The 20,329-nt window shown below is 36.7% G+C and overlaps 5 protein-coding genes across 5 annotated transcripts; 1 reads left to right on the top strand and 4 right to left on the bottom strand.

Annotated features, from left to right (window-relative positions):
• Positions 1 to 3,697: 3,697 nt before the first annotated feature.
• On the bottom strand, positions 3,698 to 8,430 carry LOC111795473 (DEAD-box ATP-dependent RNA helicase 7-like). The gene is made up of 13 exons (XM_023677922.1): positions 7,784 to 8,430; positions 7,200 to 7,334; positions 6,982 to 7,122; positions 6,774 to 6,885; positions 6,578 to 6,648; positions 6,294 to 6,448; positions 6,043 to 6,154; positions 5,526 to 5,627; positions 5,350 to 5,410; positions 5,000 to 5,268; positions 4,799 to 4,893; positions 4,328 to 4,461; positions 3,698 to 4,188 (listed from the first exon to the last, which is right to left on the bottom strand). The coding sequence occupies exons 1-13, from the start codon at positions 8,219 to 8,221 to the stop codon at positions 3,908 to 3,910; spliced, it is 2,106 nt and encodes a 701-aa protein (XP_023533690.1). The 5' UTR covers positions 8,222 to 8,430; the 3' UTR covers positions 3,698 to 3,907.
• Positions 8,431 to 9,667: 1,237 nt separating this feature from the next.
• On the top strand, positions 9,668 to 11,933 carry LOC111795797 (60S ribosomal protein L7a-2-like). The gene is made up of 7 exons (XM_023678382.1): positions 9,668 to 9,749; positions 9,926 to 9,970; positions 10,068 to 10,269; positions 10,824 to 10,993; positions 11,114 to 11,242; positions 11,332 to 11,424; positions 11,519 to 11,933. Exons 1-7 carry the CDS (start codon positions 9,747 to 9,749, stop codon positions 11,648 to 11,650), a joined length of 774 nt encoding a protein of 257 aa, XP_023534150.1. The 5' UTR covers positions 9,668 to 9,746; the 3' UTR covers positions 11,651 to 11,933.
• A 91-nt stretch (positions 11,934 to 12,024) lies between these two features.
• Positions 12,025 to 13,156, bottom strand: LOC111795796 (secoisolariciresinol dehydrogenase). The gene is made up of 2 exons (XM_023678381.1): positions 13,027 to 13,156; positions 12,025 to 12,948 (listed from the first exon to the last, which is right to left on the bottom strand). Exons 1-2 carry the CDS (start codon positions 13,101 to 13,103, stop codon positions 12,144 to 12,146), a joined length of 882 nt encoding a protein of 293 aa, XP_023534149.1. The 5' UTR covers positions 13,104 to 13,156; the 3' UTR covers positions 12,025 to 12,143.
• Positions 13,157 to 15,548: 2,392 nt separating this feature from the next.
• LOC111794732 (xyloglucan galactosyltransferase XLT2-like) lies at positions 15,549 to 17,604 on the bottom strand. Its single transcript, XM_023676858.1, has one exon. It carries the CDS (start codon positions 17,205 to 17,207, stop codon positions 15,717 to 15,719), a length of 1,491 nt encoding a protein of 496 aa, XP_023532626.1. The 5' UTR covers positions 17,208 to 17,604; the 3' UTR covers positions 15,549 to 15,716.
• A 1,483-nt stretch (positions 17,605 to 19,087) lies between these two features.
• LOC111795813 (CDGSH iron-sulfur domain-containing protein NEET) lies at positions 19,088 to 19,704 on the bottom strand. Its single transcript, XM_023678404.1, has 2 exons — positions 19,415 to 19,704; positions 19,088 to 19,289 (listed from the first exon to the last, which is right to left on the bottom strand). The coding sequence occupies exons 1-2, from the start codon at positions 19,621 to 19,623 to the stop codon at positions 19,187 to 19,189; spliced, it is 312 nt and encodes a 103-aa protein (XP_023534172.1). The 5' UTR covers positions 19,624 to 19,704; the 3' UTR covers positions 19,088 to 19,186.
• Between the last annotated feature and the right edge of the window lie 625 nt (positions 19,705 to 20,329).

Below are 20,329 nucleotides of genomic sequence, written 5' to 3' on the forward strand. Positions count from 1 at the left end.
AAAAAAAAAAAAAAAAAAAAAAAAAAAAAAAAAAAAAAAAAAAAAAAAAAAAAAACATTATGGTATGGATCTTTAATTATTTGTTTGTTGGTAGGTTGTTCTTATTTTTATTTTTTTTCATAAAAAATAAAATACCATTTTCAAAAATTAAAAATTTCTAAATATTTCGTATTTATATTTTAAATTCTACTAATTAATTATTTATAACTGGGTTGATAATGATGGGTAATAAAGTAATTTGAAATTTACTTAAAAATTTAAATTTGAGTTGGAATTATAAATGAAAAGGAAAAAAGAGAAAATGACAGAGATATTGTAGAATCTTTATGGTAAGAAAATAGCTGAAATAATAATAATAATAATAATAATAAATAATACATAATAATAATAATAATAATAATACATATCCATTTGAGGATATAGTTTGACAGAGTAGCTTTCAGTTTGTTTTTTAGTTGTATTTTTCTGAAAATTATTTAATTTAATTTTATTTATTAATTAATAATATTTTTTATGATTAAAAATAAAAACTGGATATTTGGAAGTTTGTGAGATATGTTAGAATACGAAGAACAGTTACCGTAATTTGTCTTGTTCTTTGTCTTTAAATGATTCCCTATTTTCTTTTATAATATTAAATATTAATATTATATAATATAATTATTTTTTAAAAAAAATAACAGAAAGTAAATTCCTTTTTTTTTTTTTTTTTATCCTTGTCTTCACCTTCTTTTTATTACTTCAAAAAATCGAATTGATATATATAATTTAATTTAAGATTATCTTTTTGGAATATTATGTTATAAAATTATAATTTTAGTTTTAAATTAAAACTTTATGATATATTTAAGAATGTTTATTTACTTTATGTTATTTAGGTAAATATTTTCAATAATTTTTTACTATGATCTTCTAGATGATTCTAGATGATTCTAGATGATTCCAAATTAGTTATTTATAAAGCTACCATAATTTTAAAAAATATTCAACAAAAATATAAAGCTACCATAATTAAAACTTCATGTTCAAGATTCGGGTCAAGATTTGAAATCTATATAGAGTATTTGATGGCTCCGACATTCTTTTGCATCCCTGGTGACATGGATTTTGAGGTGTTTTTAAGAGTAAAGACTATCCTTATAATTAATACGAATTTTTTTAAACATGTTTTGTTCTTACTCACGTCCTCCTTACGAAAATTGTTAAAAGATTACCCAATATAGAATTGTTCTAAATTAAACATGTGATAAATCGTGTTAAAATGAATCGTGTTGGTCTACACAATAGTGTACACTCTAAAAAGCAATTTAAGACAAGTAGGAAGCATTACAAAATGGAACATTGAATAAGTGGATCAATCAAATGCTAACATATGACACCGGACGTGGCAATTAACCCGTCCTCAATTCGGATTTTAGGTTGCAACTCATCTACAGGAAGCTAGAATCACTAGTAATTGTGGGTTATTCATACGACAGTGAATTCGTTCCCGAGCCTTGTGGGAGACAATCGTACACACATGTAACAATAGCACCAACTCTACGGAGTCAAAATCGAATCTTTCTATTGGCTAGCTTGGAACTCGAGCAATATCCCCTCATATATTAGGAAGGTGACACGAACATATTATACCAACAGTAAAGTGACACGGTGACACAATTATATGAAAAGGTAATTAATTTGATCTTGAGTCGGTAAAAAGGGTCGAGATAGAAGGAGGATTACGAGTTACTACTCTCATTTATTATCGAGCACGGGTTAGAACACAACAACAAAAACATAGTTGGTTTTGTTTTGGTTTGAACCGCACAGCCGCCGCAAGTAAGGACAAGGACAGTCCCATTCCCGTACTCACATTCCAACAGGTCCCACATCACGTGCAAACCCTCCCCTCCTCTCTTTATTTATTTATTTATTTATTTATTTATTTATTTATTTACTCTTTTATTAATTACCCTTTCAATTTTTATTTTTGTTTTTATTTATTTATTAAAAAAAAACATTTTCTATTACCCACTTATTTTCTTTAAATATTATTTTGATTATTAATAATTCCAAATACTTCTTTAAATCATGGGCCACCCCTGTTTTTTATTCTATTTTATTACTCATAAATATATTCCCCACCTCACTAAACGACGTCATTTTGGATTTGTTTCATGGATACTCTTCCTCCTCACATTCTTATCCTTCCATCTTCATTCTCTCTTCTTTTCTTTTCCTTTTTTTATTTATTATTTTAATCATTTTCCATTTTATGTAATTATTTGTTTTTTTTTTTATTAGGGAAGATTTATATTTATTTTTATTTTTATTTATATTTATTGTGAGATGAATAATGGAAGATTTATTTATAATTTTAGGAAGGAACCAATTCACATGAGAGAGTTCAAATTTCCATGTTCGAAACAAACAAAATCTAATTTTTTTTTATATGATTTTATGGGGAGGGGGGAGATGACAAAATCTTTGCTTTGCTTCGGTATTTGTTTTTATTTTTTTAATGCACAAAATCCAGAAAGATACATAACACATATACTCCAATTTAGCCTGTAGCCTCACATCCACAAATGTAACGAATTGATGAGTTTGTCGAGGGTAAATAGCATCTGTTGAGGGTAAATAGTTAAGGGTAAATAGCATCTGTTGAGGGTAAATAGCATCTGTTGAGGGTAAATAGTTAAGGGTAAATAGCATCTGTTGAGGGTAAATAGTCGATGATCAAGAATACAGGTGATTTCTCAAGTTAGAATTTGCATGGAAATTATGCCCCAAAAAGTAATTAATTGATGAGTTTGTGGATCGAGTCGGGTAAATAGCATTTGTTGAAGGTAAATAGCCCAGGTTGAGGGAAATTCCAATATACCAAACAAAGTGTTTCATTTTCAAAAGTGTTTCATTTTCAAAAGTGTTTCATTTTCAAAAGTGTTTCATTTTCAAAAGTGTTTCATTTTCAAAAGTGTTCCATTTTCGATGAAATTCCAATATACCAAACAAAGTGTTTCGTTTTCAAAAGTGTTCCATTTTCGAGTAGCAGTTAAAAAGATTAGTTAATGAATCACCTTGTATATAGTGTTAAAAAAATGAATGTTTTTTTATTTTTTTTTATAGTTGGAAAGGCTTTTTGTTCTATCTATTAGGAATAGGAAGAGCCAATAGGAGGTAGCTCAGGCTTTTAGTTATTAGGAAGAGAGCCAAACGAGGTGTGGCTGGCTCACGTACGGTTTGAGAGCCAAATCCCACACACAGACTTAAAAGTCAACACTTGATTAATAGCAAGTCATCAATTAGAGAGAAAAAAAAAAGGTGATAAATTGATGAACCCGCCGGCCGCTTATTATCACCCACCCAAACCCAGTAAAACATGTTCACTTTAGCCCTTTAGCCCGTTACAAGTTGTCTGCCCCTACCCTTTTAGGAACTCTCATTATTCCAACACTTTTGATTATTGCCTTTTCCATTCTGTATGAGAGGTCCTTAAAGTTGGGTTTCCAAGTACTTCCTTTTCCTACCACCAACCTCCGCCAACAACACTGATGACATCATTAGTCGTCAACACAGCTACCCAAATTCAAGGTATTGTATAAAAATAATGTAATGGTGTAATTTTCTGTAGTAGAGCTCGCTCATCAATTATAATTAATAAAAAAAAAAAAAAATACAATATTCTAAAATACTGTCTCTGGAAGGCACACANCAGAATAAATACGAAAATATCAAATAAAGAACAAAAATTAGCGCACCTGTAATCGCCGAGATTGGCCCTCATGCGACAACACCGCTATTATACTCACATATACTCATCATCATCATCATCATCATCATCTTGTAAAACATAAACTCTTCCTTTCTACAAAATTTCCAATTCGGGCTGCTTTCGTGGTTTATTTGGAGGACACAGATACCCTTACCAATTGCTACCTCCGCCAAAGCTTCGACCTCTTCCTCCACCACCCGAATTGCTGCCCGAAAACCGATTATTTCTCCTATCAGAGAATCCTCCACGGCCACCACCACCACCTCGTCCTCCTGAGAACCTACCACCACCGTTTCTGCGATCACTGCCGAATCCTCCACGACCACCACCACCGCCACCAAATCTACCACCTCCTCTTGACTGCTCTCTGTCTTGCAGTTTTGGCAGTGTTTTCAACACCTCTAAACTCACATTGGCTGCATTTCCCTGACCTGTAACATGAGGAATAGGGAAAGAAAAATTACTTCGTTTGCAAGCCATCTTAAATGAAATGAAAGGGAGAAGGGTATAGTTATTCAAGGATGAAATGAAAAGTTCCGTTCGGAAACAAAGTTATGAGTCAATGATTACCAGTAAGAAATGCATCCAGATCTTCTGTTTGAACATCGAACACAGCACTGTATCCATCAGCCGTCAGTGTCATACCCTTAACTGACTCAACCTTCTCCTCGGGCAAGAATCTCCTCAAGACACTGTAGGCAAATCTGGACAATTTAAGAAGAAAAATTCATTAGTTTAGTGGCACGAGAAAAGGAGAGAGGACCACCAAAAATCAAAGCTAATTATGCATGCAAGAAAGATAAAAAAAAAAAATAATAATAAAAAAAAAAAGAAGCTTAAACCATTCTAAACCTACGTAAATTCATACTCGAAATTTCAATACGATAATTCACAAAGTTCTTCAAAACAATGACCTATTAGGTAATTACAAAGAAAGGCATAGTAGATGACATCATGATATCATGATAGTATGTGTAAGGCATATATGGAGTGGAAAAAAGCATCAAACACATTGACAATGCTAAAGTCAAAATTTCTCACGATGGGGAAAAGATAGGCTTTCCAGCCTCGAGAATTAAGGTGACGTGATTTTCCATCGATGTCAGAAGTGATCTGCTCTTTATCTCTGTATAACCCTGCGGGAAACAGCCAACCACCAAAATGCGGCGTCTGTGAATAAGAAAGCCAACGAGAAAAAACTTGAGATGGCATATAGTTTAGAACCAAAAAAAGACTACTCACAGAGAGCTTGGCAAGAGCCTTGGCAAGTAACTCCACAGCAGACAAACTAGAGTTGTTCACCAACTCCTCCGCAGCAGACTTGAAGGGTGGGATTACACTGTCAGAGACTTGAGTTATTGATTCTACAGCACCAGCTCCAGCACATCTGGCTATATCAATAGGCTGGGGAGCAGACAAATGCTCAAACTTCACACCAGAATCTCGTTCTATCCTGGAAATTCTTCCCGACTTTCTTGGATCATACAATGTCACAGCAACTCCAGTGTTGCCTAAAAAACATTAAGTTGTGTTAGAAAGTTCAAATTTAAATGAAAAAACATGGTGGAAAAATGCAAACCATTGAAATATACCAGCTCTTCCTGTTCTTCCAGACCGATGGATATAAGCCTCTATGTCCTTGGGAGCCTCACACTGGCGGATTCACAATAAATAAAAGATATAACATTAAAAAAAAAAAAAAAGAAGAAAGCACACTTCAAGCCATTGAATAAAAGTATCACATTACAAATGGGGTTCAAGCACAAACCTGGATAATTAACTGAACATCATTGATATCCAATCCACGTGCTGCCACATTGGTGGCCACTAATACCAGAAACTTGCCTGACCTGAATCCAGAAAGGGTAACCTGCAACAAGTAGGTCACCCTATAAGGACCGCTAAACAGCTACTTACATCTATTGGAAATATATATGCGTGTACATGTACATGTAGACATTTATACACACACAAACACAAGTGTGTGCACGCAAGGCTCCAATCTTATGAATACTTTGAAATCAAGAATATTTCAACTTAGGAAATAAAATAAACTTTTAATTGTTAATTGTTACAAGTTATAGAGTAAATACGCTGGCACATAGGGTTATCCAATTGAGCTACCTATTACAATCCTACCTAATCAATGGTTTATTTATAAAATAGATGAACAACCTAAGATAATAATGGTACAGAATAGTCAGTCGTCAATAAGATGAGGCTACAAATGAAATGGTCGAACAAGTAATCCTGAAACGGCCATACAAAAATAATTAGAAAATTACCGAACGTTGAGACTGCTGTATATCTCCATGCAATGCTCGTGCTCCTGGGAGAAGACCAGCAAGCTCTGATGCAGATTCCTTTGTCTCCGTAAATATAATAGTTCGGCCTCCACTGAGTAAATTATCATCATACAACAATATGAAGAGAACAATTCAATAATCCATCACAGATGAAAAATAATAAGAACAATAACTAACTTCGTTGCATTCAAACCACCAATAACTAAATTCTTTCCATTTAAACCACTAACCTGCTGTAGCATTGAATGATATCAGGAATGAGCCGAGACCGTTCTGAATCAGAGCAAGGAATAACAATATGCCTAACATCCTTACTGGCCTTCATTTTCTCGTTACCAACAAGATCAGCAGTTTTCTTGTTTGCTTTAAGGAACCTAGAAGCAATCTATAAAGCAAAACAAATTTTCAGAAATAGTCGCAGAAGAAAAATACATTTTGCAGTCAATTTTTCAACTAATTAATATTGCATGTTTAATAGTAAGAAGTAACTGAATATTATTTGTGGAATACTAACAGTTTTCACCCAGTCTGGTAACGTGGCACTGAAAAGAAGTGTTTGAACTTTGTTTACATCCTCCACTTTGCCTAAAAAATTCTCCCAAAACAGGTTGCCAACGTCAGGTAACAATGACACCACATCAAGAAATGAAGCAAAATAGAATTCACTCCCGCAATGTAACAAAAAAAATTAGAATGCAAAAATACCATACCAAGAATAAATTCAACATCATCAACAAAACCCATTCTCAACATTTCATCAGCTTCATCGAGAACCCTAAACTTTAGAGACCGCAAATCAATATTGTTTCTGTTAATGTGATCCTACACCAAATTAAAAAAAGGCACAAGTCAGTAAACAAAAACTAAAATTTTCCCATCATTTAACAAAGCCTTGCACATTTTGCTTAAAATTTCTACCTTAACACGGCCCGGTGTTCCAATAACTATGTCAACCCCCCTTCGTAATTTAGTTTCTTGGGGCCCATAAAGCATTCCTCCACATAAACAGCAAGACTCCAGGCCTAAGGCTTGACCATAAAATTTGAAGTCCTCGAACACCTAATCAAAACAAAACTTTTCAAGGCACTAAAATTAAATTAACAAGTTTAAGTCAATAAAAATTCTTCAAACAATACCTGATCAGCTAATTCCCTAGTAGGTAAAAGTACTATAACACTAGGAGACCTTCCGAATCCAGTCCCTCGTGATGATTTAGAAGGTCCATTTATTAAACACTCCAAGATGGGCAAGACAAAAGCTAATGTTTTACCCTGCATGAAAGACAATACATAACATAACTTTTGACAAGACAATGTTAATCGTGCAATGTAACGTACAAATTAGATATAATCTAACCTCAAAAGTAAAGGTCTTTAGGTCACATAGAGAATAATATCGTTGTAAAGACCGCATGCAAACTTAAAAGAAATAATAATGAAAAAAACATTCACACAATGCTGCATTGCGGAAAACTGCTAAGACTTAACAACCTAGATAAAAGGCTACAGCCTAGATCCTGACCGATCGATTTCCTCATGGAAAAAAAAACCACAAATAAAATTTCCAACAGACAAATTATCATCCATCAATTTGATTGCTGGTTCAGCGACTGGTCTGAATCGAAAAGATACCGATTCTATGTTTCATATTGGAGAGTGCAGAATGTCATTAATTAACAGTGCCAAAAATAACAATAAACAATCAACCAAACAAATTGTACCTGTCCCGTTCTGGCTCGTCCAACCAAATCAAACCCGTCATATACGGTGTCAAACGTCATAGCCTGAATCGGAAACAACGCGATAATACCCTTCTCCTTCAGCCTGGCCTTAAGCGGCTCCGAAATCCGAAACCTAGAAACGGCATTCGGATCTTCAACCTCCTTCTCCGCGTCATCTTCGTCAGACTCAACCACCTTCGTCTTCTTCGAGCTCTTCTTTTCCTTTCCGCTTTTCAACCTAGAATTCACAGGTTCACCCAACTCCGAGCTCGTCTCACTCCTATCCTCGTCGTCAGCCACTTCTACAGCTTTTCGCTTCTTACTTTCTTTATCACCCTTACTCTTCTTTTTCTTCTTATCCGAAAAAACCAAATCGTCACTCCTCTGCTCAACAGCTTCCTCAGTACCTAGGGCTTCCACGAGAGCTTTGTTCTTCATCTTCTTCTCCTTCTCGTCCGCAGTGATTTGAGAAAAAGGTTGAAGATGCAAAAACTCCGGTGCCCAAACCGATCCGAACTGAGATTGGACTCCGTTCGGTACGGTTCAGGAATGGTAAATGAAAGATACAGACGCCCGGCAACGAACAGAGGCGGCTAGGTTTAGAATGGAAACAGATGAAAAAGAACAATGAAAAGGGAATGAGAGATATGAAGGCGGGGAAGGAGCTAGGGTTTATAATGAAAAGGAAAACTGCAATTTCACTGCACGTGTTGTGCACGTGTCTTTTTTTTAAATTAATTTTTTTAATTCAATGAATAATTACGCCAAACCATCCCTACTAGTTCGGATGATTTTCAATTAATTTTATTTTTAACTAATTTTAACACGTGTGCAATGCACGTATGTATCGTTAATGTAAGTAACATAATTGTAATTTTTAATTTATAAAATTGTTTTGAATATAGCTTAATTGAACTTTTTAAATAAATTTATTAATTAATTTCATATAATAATTGATAACACATAGTATTTTATTTTAATTAATTCAAGTACAAATATCAAGTAAAGTTTTTAATAATATTATTTATTTATCAATGTAGTTTTATTTTTGTACATTTTTTCATCTTCAGTTTTAATTAAAATAACTTTATTCTAAAATATTCGAGGTGAAATCTGATGATGCAAGTTGTACTTTTGAGCCCTCTTAGATAATCGTAATAGCTAGCTGATATTGTTCGTTTTGGCTCGTTATGTATCGTCGTTAGCGTCACAATTTTAAAACTCGTGTACTATGGAGAGATTTTCACACCCTTGTAAGGAATACTTTGTTTTCTCTCCAACCGATGTGGGATCTCATAATTCACCCTCACTTAGGAGCCCAACGTCATTGTTGGCACGCTGCCCCATGACAGGCTCTGATACCACTTGTAATGACTCAAATCCACGTAGATATTGTCAGCTTTTAGTCATTACGTATTGTCGTCGATCTCACGTGTTAAAATTGCGTTTACTAGAGAGAGGTTTCCACACTCTTATTATGGGGTTGTACATTCAACTTACACCTTGGACTGACCCAACCCTAATTATAGAAGTTGGGTTGAGTTGGATTATCGTTTTGAGTTAGGCTGAGGTTCAGTTTTTTGAACCCGAACTAATTCATTTCTATTTCAGAGATTAACCTAAACTGGATAAAATTAATGTGAATCACGTTACGTTCTTCATTTGATAAGATATTTACGAGTTAAGGTAAAATGTTCGAGACTTAGCAAATTAAATAAAATTATTTATTTTATTGAAAAATCAAATTGTTCCTAACTTAGGGTTTAATTGCATTTACTTTTATTAAAATATATATATATATATTAAATACAATTTATATGAAAAATGAGAAAGAAAGAAAAAAAAAAAAAAAAAAAAAAACCCTAGGAGAGTTTACGAAAGGCGCATCGTCTTCCAAATAAAACCCTAAACAGAGTTTCACTGAAGCGGCGGCTCCTTTGTTTGGCCTTTTGCAGTGCAGAAAATGGTATCCTTCTTTCTTTCTCGCTCAGTTCCCTTCTGGATCAATAGCTTAGTGACTTCATTTTTCGTTTTGTGGATATGTAATCCCCCTTACTTTTGATTTTAGGTCAATCTCATAGTTATTCAATTTCTTTGCATTTTTCAATGTTTATTGACATGATCTTCTTGTAATCTTGAAAGGCACCGAAGAAGGCCGTTGGAAAAGTTTCGGCAAAAAAGAAGCCGGTAAATGATTGTTTTTTTTCTTCTTCTTTCCATTTGATAGGTATTTTTTGTTTCAGTAATCGGTTGCTTCGGGTTGACATTGTTGGAGTGTTTTCAGGTGAAGGTAGTGAATCCACTATTCGAGAAGCGTCCGAAGCAGTTTGGAATCGGCGGGGCATTGCCGCCTAAGAGGGATCTGACAAGGTTCGTCAAATGGCCGAAAGCTGTTCAAATTCAGAGGAAGAAAAGGATTCTCAAGCAGAGGCTCAAGGTTCCACCTGCTTTGAATCAGTTCACCAAGACACTTGACAAGAATCTTGGTAATAAAATCGAATAACTATGTTAAAAGATTAGTCGAGATTTTTTATATCAAATTCTATCCTTCTTTGTTTTTGCAGTACGCTGAAACTCTCTCCCTTGTAATTAAGCATGAAATTTGTTAGGTTATAGGAGCTACGATTAGGTGTTAAGGTTCCCGACCTTATTGTTGAAGGTTTGGTTTGGCTACATTGAGATTCTATGTTTTGATTGACAATGCAAGTTAAATATGGGACTTGGTTGCGGACTTTGATCTCTCAGAATCTTGATCCTTGACCAAACCTTATTTCCTGCTCGGTTTCTTGGACTATGTTTAGACCTTTTCACTTTTTTGGTCATTCAGAAGTTCTAATGGTTGAATTTATTAATAGTTTTGCTCTAGGCAAACGTCCTTTATGGTACTCGGTTGCTAATTGATTTTGTGTCTCTCCTGATTCCATCAAGTTCATCTGGTCATCTTCTTGGTTTCGATTGTATATGTTTGCATTGATTCCTTACTGTTTGTTGTGAAAGTGTTTAGAGTGTTGGTTTTAAATACCTTGTCACGCTTATGCAGCAACAAACTTGTTCAAGATGCTTCTGAAGTATAGGCCAGAGGATAAAGCACAGAAGAGGGAGCGTCTTTTGAAGAGAGCGCAGGAAGAGGCCGAAGGCAAATCACATGATGCCAAAAAGCCTATTGTTGTTAAGTATGGTCTCAACCACGTAACCTACCTCATCGAGCAGGTGAACTTCTATTCGTATTCATACATGTGAAATGTTTCACTCTTTTCAATTGCAATGTTCATCCGTGATCGATAGACTCCTGTATTTTTAACTGCCACGTAAAATTTACTTTCTTTTTAGAACAAGGCACAGCTCGTTGTGATTGCGCACGATGTGGATCCGATTGAGTTGGTCGTTTGGCTCCCAGCTTTGTGCAGGAAGATGGAAATCCCATATTGCATTGTGAAGGGAAAAGCAAGATTGGGAGCGGTAACATTTTTCTTTTCGTTTTCCCGAAAACACATTTCCAATCCTATTAATCCCAGGAACAGCTGTTTGAAATTGTTTCCTTTTTATAGATTGTCCATCAAAAGACTGCATCAGTTTTGTGCTTGACAACCGTAAAGAACGAAGATAAGTTGGAGTTCAGCAGAATCCTTGAAGCGATAAAGGTGACTAGCACATTTAAAATATAAGCTACACTTGACTAGTCCATATATGTATAGCTTTTCTTAATACCATTGCTGCTCTGTTCTGTTTGTGAAGGCCAACTTCAACGACAAGTACGACGAGTACAGGAAGAAGTGGGGCGGTGGAATCATGGGTTCTAAGTCACAGGCCAAAACCAAAGCAAAGGAGAGGCTCCTTGCCAAGGAAGCTGCTCAAAGGATGTCTTAGGAATTCACAGGCCAACACTAGAGCAAAGAACAAAGGAGAGAAGCTTTTAGCAGAGCCAGAGGATGTCAAAGGATGGCTTAGGAATCGGTAACGAGCTCGTCTAACTTTCAATTATCTTCGATTAAAAAAAAGGATCAACGAGGCTTGTCATTTTTATTTTCAGCTTTAAGTTTATTGGATTGAGAAAGTTTAGTTTGTTTCTACGAGTTCTACATGTTCAAAGCAAGACCTTATGAAGTTATTCTATTTGGACGCAACTTTTTTTTGCTTGAACTTTGTGTTATATGACGTTTGGCCTTAGTTTTGAATGAAGCCTCCTATTACTTGACATAATACCGACAAAAAGTACGACATAGAATCGAGATTCAAGAGCATTTTTCGGAACAACTTTGAAGGTCTTAGAACAATCGTTTCAAGGCTGTAACATAATTATCTGTGTAATTTGACCTCTTTCTTCTAATATAAATGAGCAAAAACAACAGGATATAAAGAATCATGTTGGATTCTGATCAGGGAGAGGAAAGTTTAACCTCTTGAAACAGGTAAAGCCGCCATCAACCACCAAATTGTGCCCACTTACATACTTTGCATCATCAGATGCAAGATAAAGTGCAGCATTGGCTATATCATTGGTCTCACAAACTGCCCCTTCCAAAGCACTCAAATCAAATATCATCTTCTCAAGTTTCTCCTTCTCAGTTCCAGGAAAAAGGCGACACATTTCGTTGATAACAAATGGCGTCGGGATTGGAAATGGTGATATGCAATTCACTCGAATACCATATTTGCACAACTCCGATGCCATGGACTTGACAATACCGATAACAGCGACCTTCGACACAGAATACGTATGTTGAGCTAACCCACCCATCACTCCCGTGACACTAGCCGTGCATAAAATCGACCCTGATTGTTGAGGGATCATAACACGAGAGGCGTGCTTGATACCAGCTAGAACACCTCGGACATTAATGTTCATAACTTTATCGAATACGGCAAGGTCGAGGTCCAAAATGCTTGGAGGAGTGTTGCAAGCAATCCCAGCATTGTTGTACATTATGTCAAGCCTTTTGTGAAGAGAGAGGGCGAAATCTACGGCATCAGAGACATTGGCCTCGTTGCTGACATCACAAGGGATGAAGGTAGCGTTGGGGCCGAGCTGCTTGGCCGTCGCTTGGCCAAGCTCTTCCTCGACATCCGCCAACACAACTTTGGCTCCATTGCTTATGAATTTGGATGCCGTTGCCTTCCCAATGCCGCTGGCTGCGCCTGTAATCAGCGCAATCTTGCCTTCAAGCCTACATATCCCAATCGAAACCTTAGCCATTTCAAGAACATTGAAGGTAATGAAAGAGAGTATAAATAAACAAACTCACCTTCCAGCATGGGAAGACAATCCCCTATTGAAGAAGCTCAAAGTAAGCGAATTCCTCAAGAGATGACTCCGAATCATGGCGTTTCAGAAGGTTTGAATGGGGCTTCAATGGCGGATATAGAGTGATCCCATTTGAATAACTTAGGAAGGGAATGGGGAAAAGGTACTTTAAAAACAGGGGAGTTGATAAGGAATCTTGTTTGTAGCTTTGACTTTTCTGTTTGGGTCATTAATGTCTTGGATGAGTTGTAGAGTGAAGAGGGCACATTTGTTTGTGTGTAGTGACCCCATTTGTCTTTTGGATTCTTGGTAAAATCCAAAACCCAGAAAGCGAAAAGGATTCGCAGCCAATAAGTTCGATGAGGTGATGAGGTGCATGTTTTGTGCATTCTTTTAAGAATGACAGATGCTTTTGTTTCATTTGGAACAAAACTGCATCTCAAAGGGTGCCATTCATTACTCGAGCGCGTCTGCTAGGGAGATGTTTCTAGCCCTTTACAGAGAATATTTCGTTCCCCTCTCACACAGATATGAGATCTCATAATCTATCCTCTTTTGGGGCCCAACGTCCTCACCTCGTTGCCCTCTTCATTCAATGTGGGATCTCACAATCCACCACCGTTTGGGTCCAGCGTTCTCACTGACACATCATTTGGTGTCTACTCCTTTGAGGCTTAGTGTTCTCGCTGGCACACTGCCTAATGTCCACTCCACTTCGTAGCTCAAGGCCCTCACGGGCACACGGTCAGTGTCTGGCTTTGATACTATTTATAACCGTCCAAGCCTATCACCAACGGATATTGTCATTTTTTAGTTTTTCTTTTTAGACTTCTCTTCAAAGTTTAAAACGTGTCTGTTGGAGAAAGGTTTCTACATCCTTATAAAATATGTTTCGTTTCCTTCTCTAATCAATGTGAAATCTTACCGTGCTTGCGGCTGTTAAGGATTGTTAAGGTGGAGTTGTTGCTCCGTGCTGCCGTGCTGCCGTGCTGCTATGGGGAAATGTATACCTGAACAGAATCCACCCACCCTTGTGTACTCAGATTCTTGGCAGCCCATTTTGGAGGGGCTTTGAGGCTAGCTTTTTGCCTTCCATTACCGACACATTCATGTCTATTACCACACTCGAACAAAAGACGGGTATTGAAGATCAGATGTTTGAAAAAGACATAAAAAGAATTGAAGCTTGGCTTGAAACAATCTTATGTTGGGTGATTTATTGAGAATTTTTCTAGAACTCATGTGAGTGAAGACAAAACATGTTGATGAAAGGACTCGTGTTAATGTGACCTTGTTGGAGTCATCAGGCACTGAATTTAGATTACACATCTCAATCTAAATCCTAAACAAAGGATTCGTGTTGGTCTGTACATAGAGTATTCACTCTTATATTCCAAATTATGATCTAAATCATAGACAAAGAACCCTTATTGGACCATGTCTGAATCATGATCCAAATGAAAGCAATCATGAGAATAGAATGACTAAGAAAGACATAAAAGAACTTGAAGTCACTACTTATACCAACAAGGTGCAGCTCTTTTTTCGGCGACTCAATCATAATAACTCTAAAATTAAACGTACTTTGCTTGGGTGACATCTTAAAAAAATTTCTAGGATACATGTGAGTGAGGATAGTCTTCGAGCTAGAAGTAAATAATGTGATAATGCATGTCGGGATATGCAGGTACAGAATCTCATTACATTTTTCTAGATTCCCGTCATATTATATTACATTTTATACGTTTAGGTTATTTTATAAAATACTAATTATTTTTAGGACCATGCCAATAAATGTATTAAGTTTTTATTTTATGGGTATACATTGTATCTCCAAAGTTCAAATAATTGAAGTACATTTATTTTTCCTATATCTAATTGGCTAGCTTTTCAATAATTAGGTTCCAAATAATTTGATGGTAGAGTTAAATAATTCTTACGTCTTTCGTCATTAATACCGTGTCGATAGAAGATGAGCTTCTTGTCTATAGTAATCAAGTCTATTTAATTTGTAGGATCTGTCACAAACAAGTAGAGAATTCTTGTTTTCGGGCCGCAAAAAAAAACCTCTATTTAATTTAATTTTGAATATTTAAATTATATCTTTTATATAAAAAAAATTTATTCCATAAAATAATTAATTTTTTTAAAAAATGATGATAGTTTAGTCATGAATTATGTGGTCGTTGCCGAGAGTCGAGATTGTCATTGGCCATGTTCGAGTGACCCACTGGTGGCTATTGTGTCGAGATTGTCATTAGCAATAGTTGTGATCGAAAATGATTGTCGATGATAGTCCTAAGAGTTTCCACTCGAGTGGTAGTCCTAAGAGTTTTCGCTCGAGTTAGTTGCCAACAATAACAGTAGAGTCGCCAACAATGATAATAGTTAGAAAATATTTATATCAAAATAGTCCTTTTTAAAAATATTTATATCAAAATAGTCCTTTTTTTTTTTAATTACTACAAAATAAAGCCAAATATGATTGCAATTTTACCCCTGCCCCAACTTTTTGAACTTTTATGCCCTCCAAAATTTATTCCTTTTAATATAAGGATCACACCTAAAGAATCATAATAGTATGCCTAATATATATATATTAAATATCATAAAAATAAATAAATAAATAAATAAACTTCTCAATTTCCCCCTTATTCTTCGTTATTTGCATTTGTACCCTTAAACTCTTCCTTATTTCCACTTGTACCCCCATTCTTCTTGCTCTTTAAACCTCCTCAAAACCCCATCGACGGCGACGTCGAAGGCATCTCTGACAGCGCCGGTGCCGTAAACGAACTTCGGTATCGACTCGATTACTCTCTCTCTCATCTCTCTCACTTCCTCTCTGCTAAATTTCTCCAGAACCGCTTCAATGGAGGCGGTCCCGTTCTTCACGGCGTTCCGGTCTATGAAAACCGAGTAACTCTCCGGTTTGCCTGGTAAGAACCACTCGTACTGGTAATACGCTGTCCGCCGCCAGAAGAACACTGGAATCGCTCCGGCCACCATACAGTCGAAGATCGACCGCCGCGTGAAGCTGTCGCCTCTTGGCTGCAAGCAGAAATCAGAATTGAGAAACGATTCGAGAATCGCCGACGTGCCATTGGAGCAGCGGCTACCGGCACAGTCGACAACGCGGCATTTCTCCGCCGTGGAATTCCGGCACTGATCCAACAGGATCCCCCTAAAGTCATTACGGAAGGCGGCGCGTTTGGCGCCAGCGAAGCAGAAGAGGTGCGTACGACTGCGCGTGCGGACGAAGTCCTGCCAGGCCGACATGTCGTCCTGGCTACTGGGGTGAAATCCTGTGGGGTAAGGTACACCGACGTCAAAATAGTCCCACGGATTTCGCTCTATCAGAAGGCGAGTAATATTTCTCATTCCCGGTAAATAAATACACCTCGACCCCCAATCCTCATCACTGCTGCGGCGGAAATCCCATGTGATGCGGCCCATTGTAATGAAATGATCCCAGCCGTTAGATTTCTTATAGTACTCCTGATCGGAAAGCCACTTTAGAATCATACGGCAGTGATGATCCCGATCCTCCGCACTCGAAGCCGTCCATAGGAATTTCCCCACTGCGAGTCCAGCGTAAAACGGTACATAAAACGCCGTAGCAGATTCCGGCTCCTTGACACGGCATTTATGCTTCATTATCCGATTATGGAAAATGATTTCCGTTACGAATTGGTCCGTCCAATACCACGACGCCAAGAGATTCTCCGGTATCACTCCGGCGAGAGAATCAGCTCTCTGCCCGAACCCGCCGTTCACCATCGCGCTGCAACTTGAACTCCACGGGTTCAGACTGTCGCAGTTATTGACAATGTCTTGGTTAAATGCCGTCGGCAGGTCGTAGACGAAGATCCGGCCATTTTTGCAGTGATCGCCGTCGGTAGAGGCGGGAGAGACGGCAGCGGAGGGGAAGCGATGAAGGCGGTTGGCGGCAGAGGAGATTGCCGGCGGGAGAGGAAGAGGAAGAGGAAGAGAAAGGAAGCGAATAATGAAGAGGAGGAGGATCTGGAGGCAGAGGATTGTGAGGAGAAGCCATAGACGAGATTGTTGATGATGAAATTGCTGTAACAACGAGTTGAACGAGTTCTTTCTGCCGAACAACTCGTAGGATTTCAATTTCCTCGGATGGTGCTCCGGCGAGGAGTTGCCGGAAAGAGGAAGCATTAGAATAAAATAAACCAGACTTTCAATGGCGGACTCCGGAAGAAGAATGGCGACTGTGAGCGCCGCCGTGGACCGTCACCGGCAGGGGAGATTTAGGTTTAGACAGAGGGAAGAGAGGGTGAGGAGTTGTGTGAAGGAGGCGTAAATGAGGGGCTGAAATTTTATGAAGGGAAGAGAGAGGACACGTGTCGAGTAGTGTTACCGGCTGAGGGAGCAACCGACAGCGTAATAAGTTATTTGCGACCGACAACTGACGGTTTCCATTTTTCGTTCCCACAAGAGAACGTTGACGTAACAACGTGAGGATTCCGTGGACTTCTCCGTTAATTTTTGGAAGCGGCGTGGGGGAATATCGGTAAAAAAGTAAATCTACCGTGATTTTGTTTAGAACCACTTAAGGTAAAAAAATGATTTTGTTTTAACCATTTAAGGTAAAAAATGAAGAAGAAAGTAAAAGGTAGTTACATTTATAAAGGAGTTTTCAATTATATTATTATTTATTTTAATAAAATAATAAAATAAATTAGGAAAATACGTATCGAAAATAAAAAGAAACAGGTAAGAAACCTAGGAAAAAACGTTGAATGGGGGATGACGTCAGAGTGCCACGTGGATGTCAGCAAAATTACGAGAAAAAAAAAAAGAAAAAAGAAAATATTATTATTAAGGAAGTGGGGCCAGGTGGACGGACGTCGTGTAGAATATTAAATGAAGTTAGTGGGTGAGGTGGTGTCCGGAGAGATAGCTGTAAGGAAGAGCGGTGGTTCTGTTCCATCAAACTGGTTTTGTGGCTTTTGCTTATGGATTTTCAATTTTAATTCCTAATTAAATTGGTCCCAATAAAAATAATTATATATATATATATATATATATATATATATATATAATTTATGGTCAAAATTGGGAAACTCATCACCGACAGAATCGGTATTTTCTTAAAAAAATATTAATGAAAAAAATAATTTTCCTTCCACTTTACTTTATTGTCACACTGTGTGTCTGAAAAGGAATGTCAAAAGTGTAATTTTGTAATATTTATTTATTTATTTATTTTAGTGTATGTAAATAATAATAATAATAATTATTATTATTATTTGTTTTTATTATTTTAAACATAATAATGATTAAGGAATAATATAACCTGAGGTAAGAAAAGGAAAAAAAAAAGTAATTATATAACTCAATTAATTAAAGTTTACATTGAACTTGTTCACATCATTTATTTAATTTTTTTTTAAATAAAAGTATAAGACATTTATTTATTATTGTCAGATATTTAATTAAAAAAATTTATTCAATTTTAATAATATTTGAAAATTTTACCTTCTAAATATATAAAAAAAAATCATTTTAAAGAGTTTTGAAGAATAAATAAAAATAATAATAATTATGAAATTAAATATATATATATATATATATATACACAAGTAAAAATGTAAATATTAAAATTGCAGTAAATTCAAATCGGTTTGATTCAACCCAATTTAGTTTACTAAGATTTACTTAAAAATTCTGAATCTAAATTTAGTTTACTAAGATTTACTTAAAAATTCTGAATCTAAATTTAGTTTACTAAGATTTACTTAAAAATTCTGAATCTATAGGACGTTACTAAAATTTTCTTAAGATTTAGAGGAATCTAAATGAAATCTAGAATTTTGATGGAACGTTTATTGGTGGTAGAATTTGCGAATGAGAGCAATCTTGAGAATAGAATGACTAAGAACGACTGAGAGCAATCTTGAGAATAGAATGACTAAGAACGACTTAAAAGAATTGAAATATAGCAAAAAAGATTAAATGTTTATGGGGCGGAGGGACTTGTTTGCAAAATTTGAAGGGTGATAAGGAGTAAATTGATAATGTTATGAAGATGAGGGATGGGAATGCAAATAAAAGTAGAATGATTTGACAGTAATCCAATTGAAACTCAAGAACAGAGAAGAAGTTGGAAGAAAAAAACATGAAAGAGTGTGTCTCTATTGCTTCTTTAAGAGCAAAGGGCCGACATTATCTCCGGTGGCCTTGTTGTGCTTAACATGGCTTCCATCACACAGAGGAAATGTGGCTGACCTCCAACATCTGCAACAAAACTTGTTTATTTCAGCTTAGTCCCTACTCTGTTCATAATTTGCAATTTAGTCCCTTAACTTCCAACATTTTTCTCTATAGTCCTTTAAAAATAATGGGTAACAATTAGTGGGTACCTGCAATAGGGTGTGAGGGGCTTGGCAAGGTCGGCGACAACCACGGAGTCCACTACTTTGTCCTCGCTCTTCCTGATTGCTGGGTTTATGGCTTCGCCGCCTTCGGCTCTGACCACCACCATGCGCCGCCGCGGCATTCCGCCGAGGGTGAAGTTAACGTGAGGAGGACGGGTGGTTGGTAAGGCGGAAGTGGCAGGAAGCGAGGCCATTGGAGGAGCAGAGGAAGGGTGGTGATGTGAGTGAAGGAAATGGGGTAATGGATGATGAACGTGTGGAGGGCACGGTTTAAAGGTGCCTTAAACCGGCCTAATCGGTGGATCTCCATTTGACACGTCCCTCTTCCCTACCACAAAATTATAATCCAAACCCATCAAATTAATCGTAAATAAAAACTACAGTCCTCCGCTTTACCATTTGAACTAAGGTCGGCCATTGTTCTATTGTTATCTAAATGTGCAAAGTTTATTTGCACAAAATTAAGTAGTCACAGGGAATTATGAAAGTAATACTTTTTTGTTGCAATTGTTGTGGCATGCATTCTAGTTAAATTAATGGTACATGTGATGGACTTGCTACTTTTGATTTTTGTAAGTTTGATCCGGCTGCTCAAAATCCTACCTGACCTGTTTACTAACCCGTAGTTCTGCGAGGCGTGTGGTAAGTGTGTGTAGAGAACTTTTTTTTGTGTTTGAATAGCGGGATGGTTTATCCTTAATTATGAAAGCGATGAATGATGACTAAATATCCAAGTGGTTAGTTTAGTGGTGAGAATTCCACGTTGTGGCCGTGGAGAACGCTTTCTTTTTTAGCTACAAACTATTGAAACATATTAACATAATTCACAACCACGCTTAAGCTACAAACTATTGAAACATATTAACATAATTCACAACCACGCTTAAGCGAAGAAACTCG

The sequence above is a fragment of the Cucurbita pepo genome, chromosome LG05, assembly GCF_002806865.2.
Source record: "Cucurbita pepo subsp. pepo cultivar mu-cu-16 chromosome LG05, ASM280686v2, whole genome shotgun sequence".
In the NCBI taxonomy this organism is placed as follows: Eukaryota; Viridiplantae; Streptophyta; class Magnoliopsida; order Cucurbitales; family Cucurbitaceae; genus Cucurbita; species Cucurbita pepo.

Excerpts from the sequence above, each read along its gene's own strand:
- LOC111795813 (XM_023678404.1), bottom strand. The coding sequence starts at position 19,623 with ATGGCCTCGCTTCCTGCCACTTCCGCCTTACCAACCACCCGTCCTCCT. Across the intron at positions 19,290-19,414 it reads CCCCTCACACCCTATTGCAG|ATGTTGGAGGTCAGCCACAT; the intron begins GTACCCACTAAT and ends GTTTTGTTGCAG.
- LOC111795796 (XM_023678381.1), bottom strand. The coding sequence starts at position 13,103 with ATGATTCGGAGTCATCTCTTGAGGAATTCGCTTACTTTGAGCTTCTTC. Across the intron at positions 12,949-13,026 it reads TTGTCTTCCCATGCTGGAAG|GCTTGAAGGCAAGATTGCGC; the intron begins GTGAGTTTGTTT and ends TGGGATATGTAG.
- LOC111795473 (XM_023677922.1), bottom strand. The coding sequence starts at position 8,221 with ATGAAGAACAAAGCTCTCGTGGAAGCCCTAGGTACTGAGGAAGCTGTT. Across the intron at positions 6,155-6,293 it reads ATCATTCAATGCTACAGCAG|TGGAGGCCGAACTATTATAT; the intron begins GTTAGTGGTTTA and ends TAATTTACTCAG. Across the intron at positions 5,411-5,525 it reads ATGTTCAGTTAATTATCCAG|TGTGAGGCTCCCAAGGACAT; the intron begins GTTTGTGCTTGA and ends TGAATCCGCCAG.
- LOC111795797 (XM_023678382.1), top strand. Across the intron at positions 11,243-11,331 it reads GAAAAGCAAGATTGGGAGCG|ATTGTCCATCAAAAGACTGC; the intron begins GTAACATTTTTC and ends TCCTTTTTATAG. Across the intron at positions 11,425-11,518 it reads GAATCCTTGAAGCGATAAAG|GCCAACTTCAACGACAAGTA; the intron begins GTGACTAGCACA and ends CTGTTTGTGAAG.
- LOC111794732 (XM_023676858.1), bottom strand. The coding sequence starts at position 17,207 with ATGCTTCCTCTTTCCGGCAACTCCTCGCCGGAGCACCATCCGAGGAAA.